The following is a 12,591-nucleotide window of genomic DNA, read 5'->3' as shown; positions in this document are numbered from 1 at the left end:
GAGTGGTATTGTTGTACATTTTTGCAAACCTTTAATATCTGGCCTTCTGGAGGGCAGCTGGATTCCCATCTCTGCTTCCTCATTCAATCTGTTGTAATAGGTTTTAGTTGAAATATAGGAAGAAATCTGCCTCGTTCAGATATGTGGTTAGAGAAAAGAGCCATATTTCAATAGTGTTGTGCATCGTCTTTCTTGACATTGCACCAAAACTCAGAAAGTGACAGTTTCTTAAAGGTTAATTACAATGTGGAATCTGATATTCTATCAGTGAATTTTTTTGTACTCTATTAGATTAAAATTCATTGATCTAGCTTGCATTTTGCCTAGATCTTTTCACCCGTGCGTCAACCATTTGAAAAATACTGGTGCACTGAGTTATACAGATCTTCTCAATGTTCATGTAATTAATTATATAAATTCAAAAACTCACATTTATTAATCTCATCAAAAAGTTTTTGAGTAATGGAAAAACTCTCAAGCTCATAGTGATACATACAAGTTTAACATCATTCTAGTTTTGGCTTGAAATCTCAAATTTTATCATTTAGCAACAAACATCATTAGTTGCTTTACTTCAAGTGATAGGCTTACTTTACTCAGTTTTGACAAAATGCCTGAAGATACCCAAATCTGAACAACCAGAGTTTCTCTGTGAGTTGTTCTTTTAAGTGACAGTGATGTCCCATTTTTAAAAGTGTCTCCTGTTCAGCTCATAACTCAACTGTCTGAGCATTTTCCCTCAAGACAGCCATTGCTGTTTGGTATGGAGAAGTGCCTTATATATACTGCTCATTTCATCAACCAGAATATTAAAAAGGTATATACACAAAGGCTGTAATTTAATAAAATTAAAACATTTTACTGATTTCTTTTTACTGTGATACTGACAGTTAAAGAATACAGTGATTGTCAGTTGCTAGACCAGGTGGGTGTTGCTGCCTGAATTCATGATAAGGCAACAGTAACTTTTCCCAGCAGTGCTTCCCACCATTGCAAATATCAACATAAGGAAAAGGTAAACAATGTCTTAGTATTGTGAAATTCATCTTCACTATACAGACCCTCTGAAAATGTCTTGGAGAGCCCAAAGGAGCCACTGACCACACTTTGAGAACTGTGGCTATAAGGTACCTAAATCTTCAGAGTTAGCCTTCTCTATAAAAAGTCCTCAGATATGCTTATCCTTTCTCTTCCATTCCTCCTGCCTTGACCAGTGCTGGGACCCTTGTTAATTTTTCCTGGATTGCCCTAACAGATCCCTACCTGCCCAGGGCCATTTTGCAAGGCTGTGACATCTGATCCAGATGGGAGTAAGGAGCAGAAATCCAGCCCAAGCTCTCTGGGACATGGCATGGGATGATATCCTCCAGAAAAAAGGCACCATTTGCTGATTTGCACAAAGCTGTAGTATGGGCTTGTATAGGCCTTGTACTTGCTTATTTCACTTCCTATTCTTCTTGCCACAATCCAACCGTACTACCAGAGTAATATTTCTAAACTCAGCTGTGATCACAACACTCTCATCTCAAATGCCACTGAAGTAAATATCCTCAGCTTGGAATTCAAGGTGCCTCTTGAGGGTTGTCAGATGAAATACAAGACACTTGGTCGAATTTGAGTTTTAGATAAGCACCAAATACTGTGTTAGTATAAGTATATCCTGAACATTGTATGGGATGTACTTATACTAACACAGTATTTGTTGCTTATTTGAAATTCAGATATTACTGAGTGTCGTGTATTTTTATTTGCTGCATCTTTAACCATACTCCTGCCCCAAGTGGTTGTCTAAGCTTCAACCAGTTTGAATATTCAGTGTTCTCAACAGTCGCTCATGACTAACTGCTTATCTTATCTATAGTACTTCTATACCTTTATTCTTGTTCTTACTCTACCTATCCCTCCTCTGTCAAAGTCTTGCCATTTCTCAATGGCCACAAACTTCTACTGATGGCACCAGGCAGACATGGTCTCTCCAATATTTGAGCCACATGGCACTTTGTATCTCCCCTAAGGTATCTCTTCTACCTTACTTCCTCTATCTTGTAATAGCTACGGGGTGCCTTGGTAGCTTATCCTGTCTCCTGTATTAGAATGTGAGTTCCTTAAGGACGAGGATCGTTATTACCATCTTTTCTGTTCCTGTAGTGACTAGTACAGTATCCTGCACATATTTTGTTCTCAATACATAGTTGTTAAATTGCCAATGTTTAGCCCACCATGTTTTTAATAACTGTATTTTAGTTACTAACTGAAAACAATAAGGATTCATTGTTGGCTAAGACCTTTCCACATTTGGATTCATTTGCTAAGTAAGGATGAATCATTTGCTTGTTAAGATCCTTTCACATTTGTCATGTTTCAAATGAAAAACAGTAGAGGCTGAACGGCATAGAAGTATCAATTGTGATTAGGAGATTTTCATAAGAGATAATAGCTACCATAATTTGGAATGTGGGGTGGGTTAAAAATACTAATCTATCTTTCCATATGATTTGGTGTGGAGAGGGAATGAGACTATTATAAAGTTGTTCAAGGATGTTTTAACCCTCATGGAAGGATGCGTAGTATTGTACTTTCATCTCTTCCTTCTATCTGCCTCCTCTTCCCTTGCCTCCATCTTTCTCATTTGGCTCCTCTAGGTATGCCATTCATACTGCATATTAAGTAATAGAGTCATTTACCAGGAACAGACATGGCAGAGAAAGACAACTGAAGTTTTCAGGCATGTAGACACTTATAAAGAAAAATGTCTCCTAACAGAGGATATGACATATGCCTGAAAAAAGTAAATAATTAGGAGTAATTCATTTAACCATCATAGAGGTTACCAGAACTTCTAGGCACTGGACTCTGACACCACCTTTGTGCGGCAATGGTTGTTAGTTTCTAGCCGTAGACTCGTGGTGTTAGGCTATCCAACCTACCTTCTTTTCTCTCAGATCACTTGATATTTTCTTTCTGCTTAGGCCTACAGGGAAAATGTTTTTATTCACTTAAACATAAATGTAGATACCTATGCCTTCAAAAGACCTGTCCACAGCACAACTACTGAATACACAACTGACTCAATAGTTCCATAAGTGATGCCTATTGCCATCACACTAGTCAATGAACCTCTCCATCACATGTAAAGAAAAATGGCCAATGAAACACAAAGATCAGTATCTCTCACTAGACCAAAGGGTTCTTAGGACCCTATATGTGTCCTTAAGAGTTAATATGGCATAACTGCATAACTGGCATAATGCATAATATGGCATAACTGGCTCAGGGGAATTCAGTCCCATGGGCCAGACCAAATATTGTCTCCTAACACTTTCCTGACCATGCAGAGCAATATTGGTAGGTGAGAAGATAATTTTCTAATCCTAATCTAAACAGAACCTTTCTTTGACTAAATGGTCACTTCATATATTTAAAGTGCCTTTATTGGGATGTTAACTTTAAAGGGTTTGGAAGGAATACAATTTGTCAAGATTAATGCATTTCTAAGGAGTGGCTCAAGACATAAGTGTTTTAATCAGTAGATGTTAACACTCCTGACTCAAGTTCTATTGCTTTAGGAATTTGTATATCAGTTTTCTCATCCTTTACTTGCATACTCAAACAATCTCTCCTCCCTACTCGCTATTTTTTATTGCTCATTTTAAACAGGGAAAATATAAAATGCTGGTTTAAAAATAAATAAAGCTATAGTAAATTAGCTATACTAAGTATCCTTTTAAGGAAAATGATAGTTTATTGCTCTCTGGCAAAAAATAGATAATGCAGTTTCCTTTTACTGGCCATCGGTTTAGTGGCCTTTCACTAGTCATCTATTTAAAATGCCCAATAAGATCTATCTGGCATGTAGGAAACTCATATATGGGTTCTAAACCTTTATTTTGTCCATTAAGCCCCATGTTACTGTTCATTGAAAAAAACTCAAGTTCTATCTTCTATATTGTAGAAAACCAGTAAAAAAAGACATTAAATTTTTTTAACTAATAAGGTAAACTACTAAATATGAATATTAGTGCAGGATTCATTCAGTTTTACCATTGAAGTCCTGAAAGGAATAGGACTTTTAGCTTTTTGAAAAGCACAAAGTATACTTCCTGACATAATTCTACTCTTAGCTTTATAGTGTCTTCCTCTCAGAGTTGCTTCATGTATAGAGATTGGTTTATAATGTTAGAAACAAAAAGAGATCCCTCTGGAATGAGAAGCAGCAGGTTTGCATATAAAAAGCATGGGTTCCACACTCAGAAAATTTCTAGCCCTGCTCCTGACTCAGGAGCTTTTCAAACTCAGGCTGGTTACTTAGCCCTCTCAGCTCATATTTCTTTTCTACAATGTGTGCCTAATAATATTTACTTACCTAGGTTTTTGGTGGGTAAACATTCAATAAAGGCAAGCAAGCTTTATTTAATAATCTTGCCCCTCCCCCGCTGCCCCTCCCCTGCTTGTGCTCTCTCTCATTTAAAAATAAATAAAAACATTTTTTAAAAAAATCTTGCCTTCAGCTACGCATACATTTGTAATGGGAATAAAAAAAAATCACATATCCACATTTATGTAGCAAGGAATGCAAACAGCATCCACGGATATGCAGATGGTCCATACTACCGTTGTTGGGGAGATCTGGGACTCAGTGAGACAGTGGCCTGTATTTAATGGTAAGAGCTAGAATAGCATTTAGGTTTCTTATCCTGGAGTTTGAATCAGTGTCAAGGTAAGACTCCAGGGCCCTCCCATGGTGACTGCCAAAATGCCAAGTCCTTGGTCTTGATCATACAAATGGAAAACTTAATTTGAAATTGAATAGCTCTGTAGATCTGTCATTGTCTTTGATATGGGCTCCCTCAGATGAGAACCTTGAAGAATTATTGTAGAAGGGTGGAAGTGTGTGATGAAAGCTGTCCACATGCTGTGTCTGTACATTTAGGAGTAAATCATGGTGCTCTTCCTGCTGTTCGGGACTCTGTCTGTTGACATTAAAATGTCCTCACAACTTATAAAAATCATTAAGGACTCCATTTGTGCCTCCCTGGTGGGAAGTTAGGAAATAAAACTGTGCCAGCTAGTGTACATTTCAAATATTTACAATACTGTACTTTTTCTCCAGGCAGCACTCTCGCTGCGTCCCTCTGAGAAATTAGTGCAGACACAGACTAGCCCACCCCGAGGCCAGCATTTTGTTAAGGAAATCTCGAGTCACTTCTTTCTCCATTGTGCCCCAGAATCTTGATCTCATTACCTCTGATGCTTATGCCAGAGGATAAAGAAGGGAAAGGAAGAAAAGAAGAGGGAAGGGGAGAGACTGGCCAACAAGGAAGGGAAGGAAAGGGAGGGGGAGGGGTGGGGAATGTAAATGGCATTTCACAGTCAAATAGCAAGTATTTACGCTGAACTGAGCCTCCAGGATCACACTTCCATCCTAAATCTCAATTGAACTGTAGTTTCAGTAACAAGGGACAGAGTGATAGCAATACTAATGGCTCATAAGTATTCTATATGAAAGAAAAATATGGAAAATGACAAGATCACTCTCTGGTGAATGAAAGATTAAAGATTGACTCAAAGGCAATTTCTTAACAGTAAATTGCAAAATGACAGGAAAGGGTAGTGGGAATGGTTTTAGAATTTCTTTTCCAGAAGGAATTTTAAAATTGAACACATTTGAACCTTTCTGGGATGGTTTAAAGAGGCCCAACTGAAGGCAAATGAGTGAATGAGTCCTTAAAAATATGTTTGAGTCTGTGAAGTCTTTAGATGGGGGGAAGGAAACATTATGGACAGTTGGGGTGAGGGCAGGGCAAAGAGACAAATCCAAGGAGAGCTTCTTGCTTGGGCTCAAGATGTGTACTAGGTTAACATGCAGGGATTCCTCCCCCACTCCCAGCTTTGATCATCTGAAAGTGTTCCAGAAAAACTTACCCTGGTGTAATCCAGCACCAGATCCTAGAACAGAGTGGTTATGTCACTGAGCTTGTCACTGTTCTCCAATGGCAGGAATCACCACAGTGCTGACCATGTCCACCATCATCTCTGGCATGAGTGCCTCCATGCCCCAGGTGTCCTACATCAAGGCCGTGGACGTGTACCTGTGGGTCAGCTCCCTCTTTGTGTTCCTGTCAGTCATTGAGTATGCAGCTGTGAACTACCTCACCACAGTGGAAGAGTGGAAACAATTCAAGAAGACAGGGAAGGTATTGCCTGGCTTTAACTATCTGATCCCTTTTGGAATGTGAAAAAGACTGTCCTTACCTATAACCCTCTCCTGACAATGTTGTAAGCCCTTGTATTAAGTCTATATGCCTTGGCAAGATGCAAGTTCACAGGATTTAATATTGAACTTTATTCTGCCTGTGCTGACTGGTTTCCTCAGCATCTCATTCACCTTTGCCAGGAGGGTTTTCTTGTGTGAGGAATTTCTCTCAGTGTGCTCCTCTCCACCGCCTCTATCCTTTGAAAAGAAAGGGTTGAGGTGTAAACTACATCCTTTCAAGAAGATGATGATGATGATAGCTAACATTTAATGTGTGTTTATTCTATATTGGTATTGCACTAACCACCTAATGACACAGCATGTCATTTAATTCTCAGAGTAGCCCCGAGAGGTAGGTACTGTATAACCCTCATTTTACAGAGGTGAAATAGGAGCAGCTAGGGAGTAACTTGGCCAAGGTCACACAGCCAAAGAGGAATTAGGATTTGTTTCTGGGTCTCCCTGACTCCAATGGCTGTGCTCTCAATCCATAAATGATGTGCTTCTCTCCACCAGAGCTAGGATTTATGTTTCTCTTCTTGTTACTTGGGAGAGTGGCAGAGCGTAAAGAGAGGTTCTTCTCTCCTTGGGATACTGGGGATAAAAGGTGGTTTCTGGGTTCTAAATGTCATCACATGTTTCTTGTGCCAGGGTTTAGTAAACATGGACAGATTGATCTCTACCTGCTTCGTTTCACAAAGGATCAGGGCACCAGTTCCCTGTTATTATGACAACTGACATAAGATATTGTACTTAAGAAACGTAATTAATCTGTTTGGTAGCCTGTACTTAAGGCTGTATCTATATATACATATGTGTGTGTGTGTGTGTGTGTGTGTGTGTGTGTGTGTGTCGCATCTATGAACATGATTTTAATGAAATATATTCACATTGGTTTGAGAAATTCTTATATGCATACTTATGTACACCCAAAACATTATTTAATATTTCTTATACCTCTAGTGAGAGTGTTTCTTACTTTTCAGAGTGTTTTATATCCTCTTCTCAAATTGAGCCTTCATCTCAGCTCCATGATGTAGGCCTTGCAGAGATTATTATCTCTATTTTTGAGATGAAGCAGCAGAGTTTTAGTGAAGTGATTTGTCAAGAGATTCACAGCCAACAGAGATGCATTTGAAATTCAGATCTCCTGTAATACCACTTCCTTCTTCTATTATATCCCCTTTGAATCAAAGCTGTAATAGGAGCTGATTTTGCTTTATTGCTGATGCCTCCATTTCTTTTGTTGACACTGTGTATGTGTCCCCACCGCACGCATACCCATATGACTTCTAGGCAGATGTGAGAGAACTGGGAGCTTCTGGACAAGTATGCAGTGATGGGTGTGTACACATCACCTGGGATTTGTTCAGATATTCATTCAGCAGATGTGGGGTGGGATTGGAGTCTGCATTTCTAACAAGTCCCAGATGCCATTGATCCATTGCCTGCACTGAGAATAGCAACGATTTAGATAATCTGTGAATTAAAGGTAACAGAGAAAAAAGACGTGTGATAAGAAAAAGAATGTTGTTGTTGTTCTGTTCTATTTTTATGTGGAAGTGGTTAACCCAAGCAAGAGGCACTGTAGGAATTTGGGCCCATCTCTATCCAGTCTTTTGGTTCCAAACTGTCTGCATCTATCCACTCCCACCTGCCACACAACACATATGTTCACACTACCTGAATTTTAGTTTTCACTACTTGGAGCTATACACACTCTTCTTGTGTACCACTAAGAAGAAAATCTTTTAATTAGTCAGTACCATCCATTTAAAAAAAATTTTAAGTTGTGGTAAAATCCACATAACATAGAGCTTACCATCTTAACCTGTTTTTAAGTGTGTAGTTCAGTAGTGTTAAGAATACTCACATTGTTGTACAAGCAATCTCCAGAACTTTTTCATCCTACAAAACTGAAACTCTGTGCCCGTTCAACAACTCCCCATTCTCCCCTTTCCCCAGCCTCTAGGAACCACCATTCTAAGCATCCTCCTTCAAAGGTGCAATTATCTCAAAGAAATGTCCTACCATTCATATATTTGTGGGGAAAAATGAAAGAACACAGATTTGGAGTCAGAAGTAGTGATGCCAAACCTAACTCTGCCACTTTCTAGCTTTTTGTTCCTGGATCTCATTCTTCATTTTCAAAATGGTGGAATTTCTTCCCTATTTACCTCATAGGGCTGTTGCGAATAATGTAATAAATGGGTCTGAAACTTTTGCAAACTGTAACATGCTAAACAAATATTGAGTTATTATTGTGATTAATGCCCAGCTCATGTGCTCTGAGCAAATAGTGGTTTTAACAAGGAAAGTGGGAACAGGCTGTCTGAGATGAGATATTGTTAAAGGGGTAGGATGCCCTGGTGAGGGGCAGGGTAGAAGGATATGTCTGTAGGTTTGGGGGGATAATTGGTGATACTTCTTTTCTCTACGCCTGAAGTGGGAAACCAGTTTTAGAGAAAGATGTGGAAACCAGGCAGATGGGAGGATGTCACCTTTGTTGTTGATAAAGCAGTTTGGAGTAAGTGCTTAGATATGGGAGCAGGAGGTCTCACTAATACTTCATCACTGTACTGAATGTGCTTACCCCTTCTGGTCACTGGTGAAGCTAGACAATTCAGGACTCTCCCTGTAAGGATAATCTCCTTTTACCTCACTTCAGAGAACAAACTTAGGTACCAATGCAGATCCTAAAGTGAGGACTCAAAAGGAGCTGCTGAGCCACACATGCTAATTCCTTCTGCGAAACCTCTAGGATGGAATAATGCAGGGATAGTGAGAAAGACCGGGAATCTTAGGCTATGGAGTTCCTTCCGATGAAATCATGAAGTGAAGCAAAGCTCATTTCCTGCCACCACCGCCATCACACACCCTGTCCCAACCTCCCCCAGGTGCCAAGAGCTGGGAGAACAGCAAGGATCATGGGAAAATTGTCCCTACTGTTGACCTTTGCCCAGAAAGGAGAAAGGAAATTCTTTTCTTTCTTATTCCTTCATCTGAATGTTTTCCTACTTCCAGGACTTAGAACTCCACATAAAACAGTCAAATCTATACTTTAGATATAATATGCCTTAGGTATGTGCTTATTTGTAGGCTGGAGTGAAAAATTAAAGACCCATTCTAAAACTGTTTCTATTAGAACAACCAACTTATGAAATTGTGGAAATTAGCACCCTACTGGTAAATTGTATACTGCAAGATTTAATCAATTATATGAATGGTTCTAAATTATCATAGTGTCCAGTGGGATAACTCAGCAGTGTTCTGGGTGGGTATAGTAAAACCGTGAAAGAGATTATACTAGTTATTCTGTTCTCAGATCCAGAGTTGAATATATTATTAGTGTTATTTTTTACTATCTGAGGTTAGTTTTTGAGTCCTGATCTTATTTTATGTTCCTATCATCCATTTTCATTTTGTTATGAAAAGTTCCTATGGCTAAAACAAAAAAGGACAACATAACTTGAGTATGGGTCCTTGGTTAGTTTACTGACTACACAAAATATTCTCTATGTCTCTTGAATTCAGTAAAATATTAGTTTTTTTAATTGCTGTGAACCAAATACATGTTTTGGCAGACTTTATTCTGTAGCTTCCAATTTGAATTCTGAATAATTTCAGCCAGTGGTAGCCTGTTCATATTTGCTCATTTTTTTAACTTCCCTATAGATCAAGAAGTGATTTCGTTTTCTCATAAAGCAATTAGTAACACCTACTTCCTAGACACAGTTCTGTATCAGTGAGAACCACCATCTCCCTCAAAGTAAAACCTTAAAGAAAAGTGGTAGTTTAGATTTAATCAGGCACTGGAGCCAGAAAGCATTGATAATTCATTCTCTGCTTCCGAAACATAAGCCAATTTCAAGTTGTTTAATTGGGCTGTGTTGGTATCATTTATAGGTACTTCTCAGCAAAAAATGAGAAAGGTTGACCAATTTGCATTTAAAGAGAGTAGCTAAAATCATTTCCTATCCCTACTCCAAATTTAAGCATAAGTCGATCACCTGATAATATTGTTTTGGTTTTGGACAAAAAATTACACTGACCAGGCATATTACTGTGTTTTCTCTAAAGACAACAATATGTTGAAAAGCAAATCCAATTGGTTTTGCTGATAAATCATATTCAATTTCAACTCAAACTTATGTCAAACAATTCATACTATGCAGAAACAAAGGGGGAAACCTGAAACAGTGTTCCCTTCTGGGGAAACATGCATTGAGTGTAAAAGTCTATCAGGCCAAAACTAAATTAGAAAACACTGACATTATAATTGTGAAACATTTATTTGTATAATGTTCAACTATCTCTATGGAGATAATAATAAACCTTGCTAAGTCCCTATTAAAAACAGATCTCTTTGATAATGTTTTTCATTTATTATTAAAATGAGTTTTAGTCAGATACCAAAAGCAAAACCAGAATTCTATTCTTTAAAATAAGCAAAACAGGGGCATCTGGGTATTTCAGTTGGTTAAATGTCCAACTTTGGCTCAGGTCATGATCTCACAGGTAATGAGTTCAAGCCCCACATTGGGCTCTCTGCTGTTGGCTCAGAGCCTGCTTCCAATCCTATGTCCCCCCTTCTCTCTGCCCCTCCCCTGCTCACTCTCTCTTTCTCTCTCAAAAAATAAACTAAAATAAAATAAGCAGAACATTCTTAGCATTTATTGAAACTCTTTTAAAAATCTGATTGTTTAGACTTTTACTGTAGTTCCTACATATAGAACCATATTCATGGCTTACTAACAAAAAGTCTTTTTGTCAGATTTCTGGAATGTATAATATTGATACATTTCAAGCCATGGCCTTCGACGGTTGTTACCATGACAGCAAGACTGAAATGGACCAGACTTCCTTTTCTCTACACTCAGAAGAGGACGCCATGCGAGGAAGATCCACAGGTAGTCCCAGCACAGATACATCTCAGATAAAAAGAAGACAATCCTTAGGAGGGCATATTGGTACAATCATTCTGGAAAATAATCATGTCATTGACACCTACTCAAGGATTTTATTTCCCACTGTGTATATTGCATTTAATTTATTTTACTGGGGTGTATATGTGTGAGGAAGAATTCCCAATGTATAATACTCATTTTGGAATCAGAGTAGGTTAACAACAACAACAACAACAAACAACTCTTGACTATGAGTTGGACTATACTTGATTCAACTGCGAGTCAGCCAGTCAGTCACCTCTCTTGGCCTATAGAAGATTTTAAAGTTGACTGATTTACATCTAGGAAAGAGTTTAAGGTCCCTGGAGAATTTGATTCCATACATAAGAGTCACAGGCATGCATATTACAGAAAAATTTCCACAGGGATGGGCTTTGTAACTACTTCGCCTAGACCCTCCTTGCTTTCTAAATGTAAACGTTTTGTATTTAAGCAATAAAGTTGGACTATGACAATGATTCAAGAAACATTGATTCTTAGTGCTAGCCATGTGCCATGCTACCTAACAGAGTTGAATCCTTGTGAGGAAGAACATCAACATCAAGGTGGGACCATGGACACTTATACAGCTGAGATGTACATGAAGAGCTTCCCCGTCCATCTCCAATCAAGTCTTTTATCTTATTTCACTATTAAATTTCATATATTATTGAGTCCAAGAGCAAAACATCTAAACTTTGCTCCCATCCTAATGTTAAATTAATATGTCAATCTTCAGTAATAGAATCTTGTATTTTACAGTTGAGTCATAGCTTTCATAGAGTTTGGGAGGCATTTAGTGAATTAGTTACTGTATTTACCAAATATTATTGACCTCCTGTATAAGCCAGTTACTTTATTAGGTGTTACGTAGTCAAAAATGAATATAAAACAGCATTCCTGCTATCAGTGAGTGCACAGCCTATCAGGAACAGTGAACTGGTAGCTTTCATAAATAACAAATATAATAATTACAATAGATGTAAAATAGAGGCTTGTACACTATGCTGTCTGAGTTCTGAAAAGGGGATACCAAAACAAGGAAAAGAACATCCATGAAGGGATGTGGAGTCTCAGTTCATAAATGACTAAAGATGCTTCCAGACATGGTATTGAGTGAACAGTTGAATGAAATTTGTATATCCCATAGTAATCCCATAGTAACGTTGGTTGAACCAAGTAAATCAGGTCAAGTGGGTATTAAATAAATGTTTGTTAAGTAGAAAAACCTCTAACGATTAGCATTCATTTTGTAGACTGGTAGTGTGCATGCTTTTGTGTTAAGTATTTTGTGAAAAAGATTCCATTTAGAGATCAGCCCTCGGTAAGAAGTATGAAATATTTTCCCTTCCTGTTTTGACTTTTGGCATTGAATTAAGGGAAATAAATTAA

At 38.2% G+C, this 12,591-nt stretch overlaps 1 protein-coding gene across 3 annotated transcripts in view; it reads left to right on the top strand.

The window, feature by feature from the left end:
- The window catches only part of GABRR3 (gamma-aminobutyric acid type A receptor subunit rho3), a 49,582-nt gene extending 36,991 nt beyond the window's left edge, over window positions 1–12,591 (top strand). For all 3 annotated transcript variants that reach the window (XM_060640192.3, XM_060640191.3, XM_060640190.3), the window contains 2 exons: window positions 5,998–6,194; window positions 11,028–12,591. In XM_060640192.3, the coding sequence (XP_060496175.1) occupies window positions 5,998–6,194; window positions 11,028–11,330 (500 nt within the window). In that variant the 3' untranslated portion in view covers window positions 11,331–12,591. The remainder of the gene's footprint in view (window positions 1–5,997; window positions 6,195–11,027) is intronic.

The sequence above is a fragment of the Panthera onca genome, chromosome C2, assembly GCF_046562875.1.
Source record: "Panthera onca isolate mPanOnc1 chromosome C2, mPanOnc1 haplotype 2, whole genome shotgun sequence".
Lineage (NCBI taxonomy): Eukaryota > Metazoa > Chordata > Mammalia > Carnivora > Felidae > Panthera > Panthera onca.
This window is presented reverse-complemented; position numbering and strand designations above follow the sequence as displayed.